Below are 19,717 nucleotides of genomic sequence, written 5' to 3' on the forward strand. Positions count from 1 at the left end.
TAAAAACACATCAATGTACAGCTCTTTAAAAGAGCACATTCAAAGGGACTGGATTACAATTACTTTCTTGAGGTATACTGAAGTTTCTCCATTACTGCTACACTGGAAACAAAATAAAAATGACCCTAACTTTAGACCAACAGTGAAAGTTTAAGGTAAAGTAAAGAACGAGATTTATAGAAGTTGCTCTTAAGCAACTTCATGAGTTCACCAGACAATAATTATGTTGTATTCTCCACACAGATAACTCACACACACGAGAAGCAGCTGGGCTTGACGTTTCAGTTGTTGTGTTATTCTCAACAACACACCACCTCTGTCTTACTTCAGGTTCAGATTAGTGGATGACTCTGCTTTCAGCTGTGTACTCGCCTACTTCTGCCTGGACTCCAGAGGTTACTGCAGAGTACTGGGTTATTAAAGGTTACTTAAACTGGCTTCAGTTAAGCTCTCATAGCCTCACACTGGTAAATGTTGTGACATTATCATTTACATGAAGGAAAAATATTCATTAAGTTTCAGTCTCCAGACTTAATCAGGCAAAATTCATACAAATGGCAAACATACAAGCCAGCACTCTTTCTAGTATCAGTATAAATGCAATTCAAGTATCACATTACTCACACTCTCATAACACATACATGTAGGGCCTTGGGGGTGGGCACGTTACACGGCGCCCACAGGACGGTCTGTGTATCCAACCTCACCTCTGTGGCCGGTGCCCACCTCTCAATTTTAAATGCATGTGGACATTGAGGTTCTCGGGAGGGGCCGTGCTGACACCTGCTGTTCTCTGGCAGCAGCACCATGCCCTCCTGTGTTTTAAGTGCACTTTAGAACAACATGCAGCAACACCACATATGAGCGGGCAGAGGGAGGTATGGGGTGGTCACAAACCCCCGTTCTCTGTTCGCCATTGGGGCGGAGGGCGCGGAGGAGGAGTTGGCCGTCCGGTCTGGGATGCTGGGCCTCCCTGCTACTGCGGGACCAGGGTCTGCCTGTCTCCACCCCGGGGGAAGGGTAACATCTCCTGGTTCTGGGGGCGGATTCCCCCTCTGGGGGCGAGGGTACCTGGACCTGGGGTATAGAGGATGTTTGGGCAGTGTGAGTGTGTGTACAGTGTCTGTTTGTGTGTGTCTCCATGTTGGGTGAGTGTTTGTATATGTGTGCAGGTTGGGAATGCACGTTCGTGTCTGCGTGCGCCTGTTCGTCTGTGTCTATATGTCAGGTCGGGTCTTAGACTCCACCTCTCTGGGAACATCTCAGCCCCCCCAGGTGTGGAGGCCTATCTCCACCCACCACACTCCCTGCTGTTGGCTGATGCCCTCAGACGTCGGTGGGTTGGTGGTTGTCAGTGTACAGGGCTGGGCGCTCAGGTATGTACCGACTCACTCCTGGTGGCTGCTTAGCAGGGCCTGGCATCTTTGGCTCAGTCGGGGCCCTTCTGGGTGGTGGGGGTCGGGGGCCCAGGCCTTGGGGCCTGGGACTCCGTCCACTCTTTCACAGCTGGCTGCCGGCAGAGCCCCCTCTGGCTTCTGCTCTGTGGCTGATGGGTGACCCCTCGTCTTCCCAGGAGGGTGGCACAGATGCCCCTCCGGTGGTCCTCCTATGGCTCTCTACACCCTCTAACTGACCATTACATGGGGAACCCTTTTGAATACAAGCGCGCTGGTCCGGGTGTACACACGGGTGTTCACAGGCACAGACTACACCTTTCTTGGCTGCTACCTCAAAGCACACTGTGCGCTGTTGGTCCTGCGTGCTGCACAATAATACTGTATAATACTGTTATTTACACTTAGTTAGATTAATGTGATGGTGTTGTGTTTATTATGTTGCTCTTTTATGCTTGTTTACTCTTTTTTTTCCTTCTCTCAACAGGTGATCCAGGAGATTTTTTTCTTCTTTTTTAGAAGCTCCCTCTCTCACTGTCCCTCTGTTTTTCTTTCCCTCTCTTTCTTTCTTTTCTTTCTCCCTTTCCTATCCCCCAGTCATGTCTGTCCCATCTGTAATAACTGAAAATAAAATAAAATAAAAATATAATAATAACAAAGTTCAACCAAACGGACCAATACAGCAAGGCAGTGATGATCCACTTGGTAAGGTAAATCCGTTGGGCATCTTTCAGACAATAATTCTGATGGTTAAAGAAACAAACGGGACAGGCAAAAAAAAAACCCAACAACACACCACCTCTGTCTTACTTCAGATTCAGATTAGTGGATGACTCTGCTTTCAGCTGTGTACTCGCCTACTTCTGCCTGGACTCCAGAGGTTACTGCAGAGTACTGGGTTATTAAAGGTTACTTAAACTGGCTTCAGTTAAGCTCTCATAGCCTCACACTGGTAAATGTTGTGACATTATCATTTACATGAAGGAAAAATATTCATACTCATATATAAATACTTCTCACCTCACCAACACGATTGTGCACTATGTGCTCATTATACCACGCATGATTATTGATGTTATTTTGGGAAAATCCACAAACCTCATCTTTAGCACCAAAACATATGAGAAGATTTTAAAAAGTACACCAGTGAGGTCAGGAAAGCCTCATGATGTAGTTTTGTATTTCACATACAAACACTTGTCAGTGTGTTGATGCCATGAAACAGTTGTGGTCCCTGAGCAACATGACAGTGAAAGGAATTTCACCTCATGGCACTATGATCACTAATGCTTAATGTTAGTCTTCATCACAACACAAATACACAGTAAAGTTCTGGATACATCGAATTAGTGGGAGCAAATGCTTGTTTAATGGTGTCGTTTCACATTTTAAATGAATCTGTTCTGGAATGCACCTCCTTCGCCTCCACAGCTCATTATAAGAAAAAGTATCAAGACAAGAGAGAAGAACTGAGCTTGTTATACTTTTTGTAACTGGTCCAAAAACTCAACAATGCAAAATTACACAATGCACACAATGCAAAATGATTCCACAATTTTGCATTGTAGCTGGATAAAAACAGGATATACACTGGTCAGACTGGCTGGCTTATTATTGGTGGCTCAAACACAGCACACTCTAAAAGAACAACACATTATAGAAACATAGAGGCTCACTAGCTTAGCCAATGTACAATGCTTTTCTGTTTTAGCGCCTCACAATAGGCAATCTATTTGAGTTACAATCTGCATTCAAGACAGAAAAGCAGCTGCTGGACAACCAACCCAACGTAGCAGTGGCTGAGAGGGAACAGAAGACAGCAGATAGATGTGGCAATACCAGTGGATCAGAAAGTAACACTAAACAACAGAACAGTAGCATGGGCTGAAGGAACCAGATCAGCTGTGAAAGGTAAAGTCCAAAGTGGTCCCCCAGGAGGACTAGGTGCTGTGACCACAAACCACAGAAGTCTCCACCCTAGTGGACATACACTATAAAGTGAAAATTTACAAGAATATAAAAGAGTGGGTCTCACAGGAACTCTGAGATTTTCAGTGCAGTATCATGATAAGATGCCACCTGTCCCACAAATGTGGAAGTGATTAGGACCAAAGCAACTTAGCCACAAAGTGGTAGGCCATGTAAAATCACAGAGCGGAATCAACGGATACGTCACCAACTTCCTGCAGAGTCATTGGACTGCAGATTGGTCTGTAGTCGTGCTCTGTAACCCAGTGACTTTCATTCACGTTTCCCTTCATTCATCTGTCCAGTACACAGAAATGAGTTGTCATGGCCAGGTAGCCCCATCTAAACCTTAGATCACTGCAAAGTGTTGGATTCAGTTATTTAAAGCGTGCTGTCACTGGACTCTAGAGCAATGTAGACGTAATCTCTGCAGGGATAATTCACACGTCTCCAACTTAAAAACCTTAACATAGTGTTTAAAACTGTAAAACCTTTCAAGCCTTTCCAGGGATCAATCACTGACTTTTTGATATGACTCCATGTATACTGTGCATTTCTACTGTGAAAGTTTCTGTAAGGGTGCTTAAACTATTTCTGAAGGAAGGAAGGAAACATGTGGTCCTGGATTATTTCTGTCCAAAGAGGGATTTTCAGTGCAATTAAAGTCAGTTCCGACAAACAGAGATCCCTCACCTCTACGTCTCTGTGTCACTTCACTTAAGACAGTTTTTAAAAAGCCCGTCTCCAGCCTAAGATTGACACGGTCCTGGGTCTGTGACCAAGTGTTTTGTGTTGTTTATTATTAATAGTCTTTTTTGTCTTAATTTGAATCTCTAGTTTTTTTGTTTCAGTGTTATTTGGAGTTCTTAGTCTTTTGGTTTCTGTCTCTGTCTCCCCTGTCAGCTGTTTCCTGTCAAGCCCGCTTCTCTGTTTTATGTTTCCTGTTTAACTTTGGTTCCTCTGTTGATGTTTCCATGTCTTAGTGTAGCCGGTCTGGCCTTAAACTCTTATTGCCGTTAGTTCTCTGCGTTGTGTTGTGCGAATGACCAGAGGAGTCAGCTCTCACTTTGCCAGCCGGGTGGATTTATTCTCCCAGAACTGTTTAAAATAAAAACAAAACAGTACAGCAACTTCACTTTACTGGACTTCTGCATGAACACCTCTCCTCAGCGGGGCCTCTAGGCGACTGAGGAAAATAGCGCGCAGCTACAGGAAGTGACTTCGTGGGAAGTCAAAGGTCACACAAACAAAATAAAAGCTCCCAAAATATAAATACAGAAAATAAACATATATAAATAAACACATATACATAACCAATACTGACAAAGCGAGATAACACTGCAGGATGGATCTTTGGTGAAATATAAGTTCTTTTTTAATACACCCGTTACATCCACCCCTCCTAGATTTCACCAAAATCCAGAACAGTCAGGTGAACAATCTAATTGGAACACAGGGACAAATCTACAGAATTTATGGCTCCTGGGCACGGGTTTAAACCTCCGAGCTATAAGCTCTAGTATCAGCTGTATAAGCCACCTACCAGATAGGTTCAGAAAGAGCATGAGGGTGATCAGGCCTCAGCCTTTCTTAGATCAGTGTGATGCCATTTACACCACACACATTCCCAGCCATCCACACACATCAATACCTTAAAAACACACAGAAACTTGGATCAATATGGAAAAAGGAACAGACTTTGAACTGGAGGGTTATGAATTCACATTTATAACTAGGCGAAACAAAGGAGGAGGAGGAGTGGCCTTGTATGTGGACAAATCCTTGAAATTTAATGTGGTGGAAAAGATGACGATGGTGATTGATAATGTACTAGAATGTATTACAGTTGTAATTTGTAAAGAAAAAAGTAAAAATGTAATCATTAGCTGTATATACAGAGCTCCAGGTAGTAGTATTGAGACATTTTACGAGCGGTCTGTAGGCAGGCATTAGCATGACAGTGATATGGTCTGAGGCGCCGAGGTGGGGGAGGGGAAAAGCTTTGTAAGCTCCTCTCTCGGTGGTGTAAACAAAGTCCAGTGTGTTATTTCCCCTTGTTGGAAAGTCAATGTGTTGTTGTATTTTTGGAAACACGCACTTTAAGTCTGCATGATTGAAATCCCCAGCCAGGATGAGAAAAGCATCAGGATGGGCTGTCTGCTGCTCACTGATGTGCTGGTACAGTTCATTCAGTGCCTCATTCCTGTTGTTGACATTGGAGGAGGGAGGGATGTACACAGCGCACAGGAGTATGGCTGTATATTCCCTCGGTAGATAGAATGGCCGGCACTTAATGACCATTAACTCCAGCACTGGTGAGCAGTGTTTGCAGACCGCAGCAGCATCGCGACACCAGGCATCATTGATGTAAACACAAAGTCCTCCCCCGCGGGTCTTACCTCCCGCGACGATGACTCTGTCAGCACGGTAGCATGTTAGCTGGTCGAGCTGAATGGCGCGGTCCGGGACACTGTCGCTGAGCCATGTTTCCGTGAACACAAAAGCACAGCAGTCCTTTACGTTCCTTTGAGATGAACGTAGCAGTCGGATGTCGTCCAGTTTATTTTCTAGCGAGCGTACGTTGGCCAGAACGATAGAGGGGATGGCGGGTTTGTGTGGACTAGCCGCTAGCCTAGCTCGGATGCCACCGCGCTTACCCCTCTTCTGCTTCCTCTCACACCGCTTGAGGCGCATCCATTGTGGGCGAAGTGCGGGAGTGGGGGTCGGTGATTTAGTAGGCCTTCGGAGCAGACCCAGATCTTTCAGCTTCTCGGTGTCCACAGAGTTTAACTTAAAAAGTTTGTTTCTGCCGATGTCGAGAAGAAGTGTTCGGGCATATCCTCGCTTGCACACAGATAGACGCGACAAAGTCTTACAAAAACACTGCAACTTGCAGGACGAAAAACACGAAAAAGTAGTTTGTTTGGGAGAGAGAGAAGCCGCTGCGTGTGCACGCGCCGCCATCTTGGAAACACTTATATATGGAAATAACTTATATATGTCCAAAATTATAATATAAACGTTCTCAAAACTTCACGATAGAGAAAAGTTTCAAGACGTAGTAGCAACAACTTTAAAAAAAAATGATAGAAAACTATCACCACAGAAGCATTTAAAAGATGATCGAACGAATCATGACTCTCACTGTAGGAAGAGAAGAGTGAGAATGTTCAGCAATACAGCCGCATCAACAACATGAACAAATATATTACCAGGTCATGATTACAGTGAGTCCGCAAACCATTCAGCTTCAGCAGGAGACTTGAACATGTTAGTGATGTTGTTGTGAACTACCCGAAGCTGGGCCGGGTAGCGCAGACTGCACGTCGCTCCGGAGGCGCTAAGCTTTTTCCTGACCACATTGAAAGCCATCCACTGCGCAAAGACCTCCACAGCGGGAAAGATGGACAGTCTCTCTCCATCACAGCTCAACGGTGCACGTTGGCGTGCCAGACGCAGGACGTGCCACACGTCTTTCTCATGATGTAACTTGGCTATGATAGCCCTCGGTCGCTGGGCAGCCGTTGGTTTTGGTCTAAGGGTGCGGTGTGCCCTCTCCACGTTTATCGGCTTAATAAAGTTGTCTTTCCCCAACACATCCAGCAGCAGAGATGAAAGAAAGTCCGCTGGCTTTCCGCCCTCAGCACCTTCCTTCACTCTAACAATCCTGATGTTGACCCGACGCGAGTGCGCCTCTATCTGGCCTAGCTTGTCACGCAGGTTAACGGTGGCCGCCATTAGTTCTTTGCATGTAGCTTCAAGCATACAAACATGGCCGTCCATTGTAGTAAGCGACATCGAGTCGCTGTTCGGATGACCAGATATCTGCCTGGAGGTTAGACAAAGTTGACTCAATTGTGTCAAGGCGGCTCTCCATAGAAGTTTTTAAGCTAGCTATAGCTGCTAATATGGTGTCGATGCTCGCAGAGTTTTCAGCTACAGCTTTCTGGCAGTGTGTTTTTAGGCGGCATGTCGTCCAGTCTTTATTGTAATTGATGCAGACCAGTAGTGCTGTTGACTAGTTAAGTAAAGAAGCAGGGTGTCGGGTTAATTGTTGGAAAATAAGAAGAAAAGTGCGGAGCTGAGAAGAGTACGTCCTACTCCATCAGTGTACACGAGCGCGCCCCGGAACCCTGACATTCTGATTCTGATAGGACATCCTTGTCTAATGCCTCCAAACCAAGCCTTAAAGTCAAAACCATAAATGCTCTGTCAATCCTATCAAACTGTTTCTCCTGATCTAAAAATAATTCCAACATCCAAGGTGTATAATTTACAAATATCAGCCCGGCTTTTATCAGAAATAGGCTGCCCATAATCTGTCCAGTTCACAATAGGACCGATCTCTGTGAATGATCAACTCCAGGAAATGTTTCAGCCTATTGGCAAATACTTTGAAAGTAGTTTGTAATCTGTACATAGCAGAGCCACTGGTCTCAGATCTTAAGCAGGGTCAGTCTCCTTTTTTAGGTGGAAGAAATACCGCTGCACCTCCTAAAGGTCAGCTCCCAAACACTTCCAGACATGTTTACAAAAGTCTGCAGGGAGCCCATTCAATCCAGCAACCTTGCTGACCATCAGCAGCAGCAGGAAGCTCCTGCATAGTCTACTGTTGACAAAAAGTACATATCCCTTTCACACTTCCCCCACACTGGCACTAACCCACACGCCTTCTTCACCATTGACCTTTCCTGTCACTATTTCTGTGGTAGAAATAATGTCAACATTAAGCTCTGGAAGAAACAAAATCTCGCTGGTTTAAACAGCAGAAAAATCAGTCAGATGTGACAAAAAAATCAGCTCTTCCACCAAACCACAAAGAAAGTAAAGAAGAAAGATCACCAAGTGCAGCATGGACTAGTGCACGAGTGTAATTATAATGTTATTATGCAGTCTTTAATTTCTTTAACCTTTTCCTTGTTTAACTATAAGTGTCTGAGACTTGTTGTGTGTTTTTTCAGCCAGATCCATATCCACAGAACTCTGCATGTCATGTTATACATGAAGTCGGCATACTTTTGACTTGTTTTGCTAAAACTGGAAAATACTCACTCACTTTACAGATTTTCCAAATCTTTCATTAAGAAAGTTACTAATTTCTTCCAATCTGTAAAATTCCCCATTGCATGACTATATATCTGAGACAGAAACATATTTAGGGTCATTATGATAGTACATGTCTTCTCCTGCAACAGCACCTGGCTCCCTTCCTCCTCACTTTTTAGATATTTAGATAGATAATTAGACAATCTGGAGAATGGTCTCTAAAGACTATTATTAAAAAACACGTGAAAGTATGGCTCTTAAAAGAGCACATTCCATTCAAAGGGACTGGCATTACAATCATTTTTCACCTACAAGAAAGTGCAATAAAGTATGAATGAGATTTGTAGAATATGCTTTTTAGTACGAGTGGTGAGTTCACAAATTCAATTCAATGTTATTTATACAGCACCAAATCAAAACACCAGTATTGTAAGGTAGACCCTACAGTGATACATACAGAGAAAAACCCAACAATCATATGACCCCCTATGAGCAGCACTTTGGCGACAGTGGGAAGGAAAAACTCCCTTTTAACAGGAAGAACCCTCCAGCAGAACCAGGCTCAGGGAGGGGCGGGGCCATCTGCTGTGATTGGTTGGACTGAGAGAAGGAAGACAGGATAAAGACATGCTGTGGAAGAGAGACAGAGATTAATAAAGGATATGAGTGTCTGGCTCCTGAATCCAAACTGGAAATTAAGAAGCAGAAAGTTAGCGGCCATCAAGGTCTTTATGTCTTTAAGACATTCCTGCAGTTTAACTAATTGGTGTGTGTTATCTGGCTTCGTGGACAGATAGAGCTGGGTGTCATCAACATAGCAGTGAAAATGTATGCTATGTCTTCTGATGACACTGCCTAAGGGAAGCAGGGGGAGTCCACATCGTTTCTGGGACACCACTCAGACAACCAGCAGTTTAAGGAGAACATGCGGCTAAACATGTCACTGCTGGTCTGATTGGGGAGGGGACCAGAGAAAGCTACAGAGTCCCACATTGTTTTGGCAAAGTTGCACACTGATTCGATATTGATTTTAGTGACCTCTGATTGGCGTAACTGGGTGTCATTAGTGTACATTACAGTGAATTATAGTAACCCTCAGCCAGCAGTTTTACATTTCCCTCAATGTCGCCTGCTCTGGCCCCTGGAAGACAATTGACTATGGTTGCCGGTGTCTCTAGCTTCACATGTCTGAGAACAGAATCACCAATTACCAGAGTTTGACCCCCGGCGGGTGTGTCGCCGAGTGGGGAAAAACGGTTAGACACATGAACAGGTTGGTGGTGTATCTGGGGCTTCTCTTTAGGACTATGCTTCCTCCTCACCGTCACCCAGCCGCCCTCTTTCCCCAGCTGCTCGGGACAATCTGCTGTGGAGAGCTAATGGGGACAACTCTACCTTCGTCTGGACTGCCTACGGGGATGTAGCTAGCTGCAGGTTTTCAAGAGTGCGAAGCCAAGCTGCAAATGGGCTACATTTATCACAAGTACCATTATTGATAAAGGAGGCTGAGGAGTAACTAAACATCTGACGCAATGAGCAGGAAATGGACAGATGAAGTGGCGGGTGAATTAATCGAGAATGTCCTTTGGATGAAACACATGCAGAAGGTGAGAAGCCCAGACTTCCCTCTCCTCGGCCACCTCCTCCAGCCTTTCCGGGGGAACACCAAGGTGTTCCCAGGCCTCCTCACCCTATCTCTAAGCAGAGGCCAGCCACACTTCAGGGAAGCTATCCCCGGCAGAAGGAACTGTTCCCTCGATCTTCTGCTCATGGGGGTCCTTTGAATTGCTCTTTGTCTGGTTCCTCACCCAGGACCAATTTGCCATGGGAGACCCTAGCAGGGGGCAAAATCCCCTGACAGGGGCCCTTGGATCCTTCCAGAGGTGTGTCCCTTCCACCACGATAAGGTAGTGATTCACGAAGGGGGAAACAACATTATGAAACAGGACATTATGTACAAGTTTTTAATTAAATTGCTTACGCAGATAAGCTACACAAGAACACCATTGTGTGTGTAACAGGAACAGGTTTCAGACAAACAGAGAATAATTATGTTATTGTCTCCACACTTTAACAGATAACTCACACACACGAGAAGCAGCTGGGCTTGACGTTTCAGTTGTTGTGTTATTCTCAACAACACACCACCTCTGTCTTACTTCAGGTTCAGATTAGTGGATGACTCTGCTTTCAGCTGTGTACTCGCCTACTTCTGCCTGGACTCCAGAGGTTACTGCAGAGTACTGGGTTATTAAAGGTTACTTAAACTGGCTTCAGTTAAGCTCTCATAGCCTCACACTGGTAAATGTTGTGACATTATCATTTACATGAAGGAAATATATTCATTAAGTTTCAGTCTCCAGACTTAATCAGGCAAAATTCATACAAATGGCAAACATACAAGCCAGCACTCTTTCTAGTATCAGTATAAATGCAATACAAGTATTATATTTACAGTCTTTAACATATTGAGGGGAAAAGCCCCTGAGGGATGTCTGCGTTTGCAAAAGTATGTTAAAGTGTGACACAAGAAGAATCAGACAGCTAATCTCTTGTTAGCTCAGTTGTGCACTATGTGCTCATTATACCACGCATGATTATTGACCTTATTATGGGAAAATCCACAAACCTCATCTTTAGCACCAAAACATATGAGAAGATAAAAAGACGACAGCAGTGAGGTCAGGAAAGCCTCATGATGTAGTTTTGTATTTCACATACAAACACTTGTCAGTGTGTTGATGCCATGAAACAGTTGTGGTCCCTGAGCAACATGACAGTGAAAGGAATTTCACCTCATGGCACTATGATCACTAATGCTTAATGTTAGTCTTCATCACAGCACAAATACACAGTAAAGTGGTGTGTGGCTGACTTCAAACTCAACACTTTATAACATCCCATTATCTCCATTGTTTCCTCCTTTCATTTTGTGATGCTTTTTGACTGTTTTGTATTTAACAACTGCAAAGTCTGATTTTCACCCATATACATAAATATTTACTGATATATGGTTTGTGTCAACATCTTGTGTCTGTGGGAAAGCTGTTAAATAACCCTGTTTATATAATTTATTGGAAGAAAAAGTCTTTCTTTTTTATTTGTATTGACTTTAACTAGAAGGTACATCAAAACAAACACACACAGATGAGTGCAATGTTATTGATTTATTATCTGTTTGCACAGAAGGTCAGTTAACAAAGACACATGTGGACTGTCCCTCAGTTCAATGAAAAACCTTCAGAATTTAAAGGGAATGTAATCTGTTCCAATTTACTACCATGTTTGGAGGTAAATGCATTTAAATACAGCATGGACATAAATACTGATTCACCCTCTTTCCCCGAGCACTTAGACTGTGGCTCACAGTGTGTTTTATTCACAATATAAAACAGCCAAGCGTGCTGTTTACAAACCAAACATGGTTTTTGAATGAGCAATCACAGACACCTTCATTGTGCAAATGAGCATTCCTTCACATCCTGAATATATCCTCAGTTATGAACTACGGAGCTTATAATTCATGTCACGTAAAAGTATTTGCAGCTGCTTCTAAATTTGATATTTAGAAGCAGCTGCAAACTGATCTTTCTGAGTTAACTAACCAAAGTATCAATGGGTCTTTACACCACATCCCTACATTCTAGGTCTACCGATGTTCACTGCACCAATTAAAATTATCATTATTAAACCGCATGGCTTGTAATAATGATACTAAAAAGGTAGATGCATGCTAGCATAAAGGTCAGCGCTGGCTGACAGCATGAGAGTGCCAGCGAGAGCAAATTCCAAGGCTGATGGACAGTAAATGAGTCTGATTGCAGCAATTTGTTCACTGATAAAAAGGCTGCCCGCAGCAACTTCAACTCACAATGTACGATTTACATATACTAGAATATAAATACAGCAGGGAAAAGATTTCATTGATGAATGCTAATGGTAACACACTGCAGTGATAAGTAAAGAATTTTATTTAATCAAAGTTTCATTTGTTTTGGTTTTTTTGTTTTGTCTTTCCAAGAGCCTCTAATTTTTAAACTGATAACCTAACTTTCATTTTTATATTAACAAAAAAATGATATATATGTCATAACAATGGTTACCTGGAAGGAGTTTACGTTTATCTGAGAAGAAAAGAAAGAATGAATCTGAGCAGTGTGCACAAGGTTTCTGAACTGTCTTATTGACAGACACTGAGGTCCTGTGTATGATGTTAATGCTCCCTATACTTTAGACCATGTATATAATCACAAGTCAGTGTCATGGCATAGTGAATTCCTTTTATAACTGACTGCTTGGATTTTAGAAAAGCTCAGAAATTTGCTTTGGCAAACAGTTAACAGGATCAAATGCATACCTGGATCAAACATGAACCGCCCATGGTCAGTACTACAAATGTATTTGTCTCTCAAATATGTCTCCAGTCTGTCCACTGGAACTACTTATCATTTTTAACAAACTATAAACTAGATTCTCTGAAGCCTAAGAGTAAGGGCTCCACCCATGTGTGCAACATATGTTCTTCAGAAGCAACGCAAAGCAGAAAAAACATTCATATGTAGTTATGGATCTTCATTAAAACTGTATAATATATACACTATTTACAATATGAGCTTTAATCTCTCTGTCTAAACACAACAGAACCTATTGACTGGATTTTAGTTTGTACCTGAAGTCTATATCATACGTAGGCTGAAGGATACCCAGGCCAGCACGGGACTGGTCAAGAGGCGGGGCTTTGATACCAGGGTCTAAAAGTTCCATGTCAAAGTAAGACAGAACAAGAGTCAAGAACTGTTTGATCTCATACACAGCGAAAAATCTGCCCGGGCATTTAGTGACCCCAGAGCCGAAGGGCATGTAGAAGTAACGCAGCCGCCGCCCACTGCGGTAGAAAGTGGTTTTCTCCTGACCCTTGTTGTCCAGAAAACGGTCAAACTTATACTCCTGCAGAGTGAAGAGGAGAAAGAAATGAAGAACAATAAAAAATGCAGTAATTTCTTGGTGAAGAGACTTTTCTTATTTATAACCCATCCGGCTCTTACATAGGGATCCTCATAGATTTCAGGATCATAGTGCAGCAAAGGCGGATACAAGGCTATGACATCATCTTTCCTTATTTGGTAAGCTTCTTGGTTATCAAGGTGAAGGAGGAAGTCTTCCTTGGCAACACGCACATTCATAGAAGCACTGGAAAGACGCATGGCTTCTTTAATGATGCTGTCTGTAGACATCAAGGAGACAGACATAAAGCGAATATGTTCATGCTAAAATTCTGAACGCTAGTCTTTTAATTTAGCAATATTAGGTATGTCACTTTTTCTTCTAGTGATCTAATGACTGGGTAAAATAAGTAATCTCACCCAAAACAGGCATGTTGTCCAGCTGGTCCCTGGTGAGGTTCAGTGAGGGGTCGCTGGGGTCAACTGTCTTACCAGAGTCTCCCAGGATTTTCTGCACTTCCTTGTGAGCGGCTTTCATAGCATCTGGACTCCTGCGCAGAGGTACAACCTCTTACTGTGTGTATTTCTTTCACTATTCTGTGCTTAGTGAAAGACGTAGGACAGTTTTTCCAATTTCATTGTACTACTGTACTATGTATGACTGTGCAATGACAATAAAGAGTTATCTTATCTTATGTTATCTTATGTCCTATATTATTTTTATTGTAATAACAATTAGTTTTCTTCAGCAGAAGTTATTGGTATTGGGCTGCGTACTGCATTTTAAATTAATACATTTGTTGTGTTTGAGAAAGGTGTTTATGGAAAAAAAATATTTGAAAAGCTGCTCAATTTTTAATATTTAGTCATGTGGGATGTATCACATCACATATTGTCCAGCACATGTAGATTTCCAATCTAATCGAGTCTTTGGCCCAAAACAAACAAAAATATGTAGCCTGTGCAAAGGCATGGCCCATGATAGTACCTGTGAGTGTAGAGGGTAAAAATTCATGTTCATGTTAGCGATCAATGTAACACTACAACGTACATCAGCATTACTTTTTATAATAAGTATTTCCTTAGATAGCCGGAAACAACTTACCTCCATGCAGTGCTGGACAATTAGTTTTTTATTGCATGTAATGTGACATATGACATAACTTAACCATAGGTACCCTACTTAGGATCTGTAAAAAAAAAAAGAGCTGTGCTCTCGGATATAAACTGCACAGTGATTGGTCAACAAGACTTTGTGATAAGGTATCAAGAATACTGCGAAGTCTTGATGCATGCTCAGTCATCAATGTAAGGAAAGCTAATTCTGTTAAAGCTAAATCTGGTGGGAAACATTTCATCTCGCCATTCAAAAGTCTTCAGTCTCAGCTGACTGCAGGTTTCCCCATTGACTAACCATGTCAAAGGTCAATTTCATGATAAGAACTTAGTGATTCAATGTCAATAACACTTATCAATTCAGTTCCTTATCGATTCTCTTATCATCCTTATTGGGTTTTCATTGGCTCCCCTTTGAGAGTCACCACCACCGCTAAGAAGCATATCAAGAACATTGCATTTGTACAAATTAATTACATGCTGTGTGGTCAAATGTTCGGGTGTTGAAAAAAAAAATAAAAGTAATAAAAAAGTAATAAATGTAATAATTACACATCTTACACTGAATGCATTTCTTAAAAGTAATGCAGTATTTTACTTAATTACTCACAGGAGAAAGTACTTTCATGTTACTCTGTCTCATAATTACCATTTAACAATGTGAACCTGTTGGTCCTACAAACCAAGTTAAATCCCCATCCTAATTTCAGTTCAAATAAATTTTATTTGTACTGTGTTAAATCACAACAATAAGGTGCTTTATATTGTAAGGTCGACCCTACAATAATACATCCAGAGAAAAAACCAACAGTCATGACCCTCTCTGAGCAAGCACTTTGGCGACAGTGGGAAGGAAAAACTCCCTTTTAACAGGAAGAAACCTCCAGCAGAACCAGGCTCAGGGAGGGGCGGGGCCATCTGCTGCGACCGGTTGGGATGAGAATCAGGACAGACTGTGCTGCTATTTTCCTCCTCTGACACATGAATTGAAATCAGCTAATTGTAGCGTGATTGCAAGAACCAATAAGCAGGATCTACGGGCAGGTAGAACAGTTCCAAGGAACTGGACTACTGGGAACTGGTTCTCTACAAGAACCATCCATAATCTATACTGTGCAGATAGTCATGGTGAGCACTATTAACAGAGAGCTGAGGAGTGGCTACAATCAGAGCGTTGCAGGATGGGGAATGATGTGCCATTAGGCCCCCTCCTCATTTTCTTTTCACATGAATGACGTCCTTGACTGACGCTCAGACCAGCATACATCCTCATTATTGAAGCAGTGACATGTAGGGGACCACTGATACATGTCAGGGCTTTTTTGATATGATGTTTTTCTGCTTCCCTGGCTGCTGTGTCTGTAGAGATGGTGTCCCTCTATGTTATAGTGTATTTATGATACTGATTTGTATGCACTGGTTTTTCGTACACATAACCTTTTGAATGCCCCTATTACTGATTGAAATTTCACAGCAAAACAATGTCCAGATGAACAGCATCAACTTTCTGGTAATGTCCTACTACTGTACCATTTATTGCTGTATTTTTCTAATTATTTTTGTTATCGTGTGATGCTTTGCTTAGGCTGCTGCCCCCGCGACCCGGCCTCGGATAAAGCGGATGAAGATGGATGGATCGTGTGATGTTCGTACACAGAGTAAAACTCACGAGACTGATTAGACACACAATTTGATTTACTATTCCTTATGGCTTTTCATGAGACAGCCCATTACCAGCTTACCTGATCATATAAAAGAGACTCCAGAAGGTAGCAGGCAAGGTGTTAGCCTGTGAGGCCCAGAGCAGAGCAACATGGGTCCTGGCTTTGCTGATGTCATTGAAGGTAGATAAGGAGTCATTCAAGATCATCCTCATGGAGATTAAATCGGACACATTCTCTCTCTTGGACAGGTGTTCAGCATGCATGGTCTTAGCTAGGTTCTACATAAGAGTGTAAAAAAAAGAACATTCAAACATATTAGAGGATGAAAATGTTACAAATGGCTCAGAGGCCTTTGACTCTGACAGCCTACTAACCTCTCGGGCACTGTAGGCACTTTTGAACACGTGAATAGGCAGCCCGGCCACAAGTGCCGGGAAGATTTTGTCAAATTCTTTGAAGTTCTCCAAAGCATTGAGCACCAAAGCTTTCTGGGCTGCCTGCCGAGCCTGACACTTGTCTTCACCAAGCTCTTTACCAAACAGAGTTAGGTAACCAGATTCAAACATCACCTGAAGAACAGCAGAGCACAAACTTATAAATGACTATTTCAAGGGTTTTTTACTCACATATGTGGCATGAATTGTGTCCCACCCTGAGTAGAGAATATAGGTGTAGAACCTTTGCAGTTACTACATCATGACTATTCAAGAGAAATGTATCTTCCATGGGCCAATGCTTTCACTCTAAATTCAAGTTACTGACCTTATAGCAAAAGGCAAATATGCCGTCCACCTGCCAGTGGTCCTTGCTTGGGCTGAGTGTATCTGATTTCAGCATGACATCCTGAAGGTGCCCCATCATTGTCTCAATAAGGGAGGGAAGAGCCTCCCCCTGTAGTGTTTTCAGAAACGTCTGATGGAGGTTCTCTGTGGTGTGGCCATGGCGAGGATCAAAGCTGTCATGACCAAACGCCTTGTAAAGAAAGAAGAGCTTCAGGACTATCGAAAGATCGACCAATACAATGAGAAAGTGGATCAAGAAAAGTGTCCTAACAGACTATATGATGTATTCATATAATATATCTTTTATAATAAAAGATCAAATCACGTCATAAAATTACCTTGACAGATGTAGCAAAATGGAACTTCCTCCAATCAAGGTGTCTTCCCTGCCTGATGACTGAATGGTAAGAGAAGGGGTCGCACAGGAAGTGGATGTACCTGCCTGCAATTTTGCAGGTGAAAATGTGGCCGTACTTCTTCTGGCGGCTGCGGAGGAATTGAAGTGGGTTGGCCCCGAACTGGAGAGCACAACCTAAGTAGGGGATCAAACCATTTTCAACTGCTGGCTCACCTGGTTGCCTGAGGACAATGACAAGAAAGAGATCACAGAGATAACTCACTTTGTTGGATCTCAGTTGTCTGGATCGAATTCTGTAACTTCCGGATGAAAACGCTTTCATTTGTCTGGCATGTGCGTCAATGATTTCTTCAAGACTTCGGCTGCACTGACGTCTTTAGACTGATTTTGGCAGCAGCACATATTGTGCATTTCATATAGTTCAGCTAATTTAGTAATAAATTAATATCTCAGTATTATTAAGAAGTCATTATTTTACAAATACAGGTAAGTTTAAACTGAAATGTTCAAATAAAACAATGAATCAGAGAGAGCAAAATGTTGGCTGCATCTCAACAACAACTCCAAAACTTTGCAAACCTACAACTCAGGACTGATTGTTGACATAGCTACATAGCAGTCACCTCTGTGTTACTCATGTATTTGAAAATAATAATCATTCTTCTTGTGCATTTCTATTAAAAAGGTTTCTTCTTTTTATGTGCTGTAAGCTGAAAATTAATCAAAATCCTAACATTCCTGTCAGTGTTTAATTCAATATATGCAGAAGTTAAGTAATATACTCAAGCCCAAATTAAGATTCATGTCCTTCATTACATCCTACATGCTCTTTCTTAAGTCTTACCTGCGTCTTATCCCCACAGCAAGCCAGAGGAGGCAGCAAAATCCCACAACAACTGCCCAAATCAGAGCAATGCTTATAATCATGCTGATGATGGTAGAAAGATCCACACAGTCGAGCCCACCCGTCCCTGCAGAATATGTGAGCAGCTTGTGTGCTATTGAGAGTGACAGTTGTGTGAGAACAGCAGCATGCAGCAGGTTTTTTTATACTTCCTTTGAGCCTCTGGGTGGGTCTGATGATGTCGTCACCAGATACATCTCAACAAGGAACCAGTTAGGCGTTTTCATTGTGCAAGATAAATAAATAAGCAATGAAGTTATTAAGTTAATTTTATAAAGAAGAAGCAAATTTATTTTCTTGGATGTGTGTGGATTTTTGTTTACATGTTGTATTTATTTTGTGCTGTCCGAAATCTGTGGCTAAAAACAGCTCTCATCTTAAGTTAAAAGTCTTTTATGATGCATTTGTTTTTAAATTTACAGAAATTTTGCAAGAATATTAGAATAAGAATATTTACATTTTACATGAAAACTTCAAACAGCAATTTCTTAGAAATGTATTGAAGAAGTAACATGTTTATATTTTCTGAGAAATAGGATTCCAGGTATACTTTGTGTGCTTCTGTGTGTGTGTGTGTGTGTGTGTGTGTGTGTGTGTGTGTGTGTGTGTGTGTGTGTGTGTGTGTGTGTGTGTGTGTGAAGAGTTGGCCTTGACCGGAGTCCATGGACAGTGTTGCCTGACTGCATCCTGATAATGCATCTGGATTGATAAATAGATTCAAGGTCACTTCTGTGTCTGTTTGTGTGCATAATGAAAATTTCTTTTGACGTTGCATGGCATGTGCTTTCTGTTGAGACTTGCAGTTGAGCAAGAAGTGATAAAATCTGGTTCATCAAGAAAGACAACTAAAAGAATAGCAAATAAAACTGAAGTACATGCATTGTCGCACAGTGTGCCACCGAACATGTAAGAGTGATGAATCAGTAATCTATTTGGAAATACTAACAAGTCTCAACAAAGATTTGCTAGAAAAAAATAAAACAACATAGTAAAGCAACATACCTGAAACTGCAGCCTGATGAGTTAATAACAACCATGTCTTAATGTACAAGCCCCCAAAACTATTATTGTTCAACTCAGGTACCAAAAAGTTGGAATGACATGCAAAATAAAAACAAAAATCAGGGATTTCCAAATTTCATAAATCCATATTTAATTCATGATATAACACATGTTTATATAGAAATGTTAGGAACTAACTTTGTAGTTGTGCACATTCATTCCTGTCTGATCCCTCCCAGATTCAGTAAGCTTAAGTGATCAAAGTACCTTCATCTCATAATACAATAAATACTGCAGGGATAAATACATGGATGTGTGTTTTGTCTTTGTTGTGCACCTGTGGGTGCAAAAAGGTTGAAAAGCACAAAGCCAGATGATCTGTTAGCTATGATCTCTCTTTCAATAAAGTGTTTGTCTCAGTTCAAGGTCTTCAGCGCATGCTGAGGATTTTCTATGAGTCTGTGGTGGCCAGTGCGATCCTCTATGCTGTTGCATGCTGGGGGAGCAGGCTGAGGGTCGCAGATGCCAACAGACTTAATA

General features: G+C 42.1%; 1 protein-coding gene across 1 annotated transcript; it reads right to left on the reverse strand.

Moving 5' to 3' along the window:
* Positions 1-13,004: 13,004 nt before the first annotated feature.
* On the reverse strand, positions 13,005-18,301 carry cyp7a1 (cytochrome P450, family 7, subfamily A, polypeptide 1). The gene is made up of 8 exons (XM_026150369.2): positions 18,116-18,301; positions 17,252-17,492; positions 16,894-17,103; positions 16,506-16,700; positions 16,210-16,409; positions 13,772-13,902; positions 13,454-13,632; positions 13,005-13,355 (listed from the first exon to the last, which is right to left on the reverse strand). Exons 1-8 carry the CDS (start codon positions 18,196-18,198, stop codon positions 13,053-13,055), a joined length of 1,542 nt encoding a protein of 513 aa, XP_026006154.1. The 5' UTR covers positions 18,199-18,301; the 3' UTR covers positions 13,005-13,052.
* Positions 18,302-19,717: the final 1,416 nt, after the last annotated feature.

The sequence above is a fragment of the Astatotilapia calliptera genome, chromosome 18 (assembly GCF_964374335.1).
Source record: "Astatotilapia calliptera chromosome 18, fAstCal68.1, whole genome shotgun sequence".
NCBI lineage: Eukaryota > Metazoa > Chordata > Actinopteri > Cichliformes > Cichlidae > Astatotilapia > Astatotilapia calliptera.

Bases quoted from the DNA above. Each gene is read 5' to 3' on its own strand.
- cyp7a1 (XM_026150369.2), bottom strand. From the start codon at position 18,198: ATGATTATAAGCATTGCTCTGATTTGGGCAGTTGTTGTGGGATTTTGC. The intron at 17,493-18,115 runs GTAAGACTTAAG...CATTGTCCTCAG, and splicing joins GCTGTGGGGATAAGACGCAG to GCAACCAGGTGAGCCAGCAG. The intron at 13,356-13,453 runs GTAAGAGCCGGA...TTCACTCTGCAG, and splicing joins AAATCTATGAGGATCCCTAT to GAGTATAAGTTTGACCGTTT.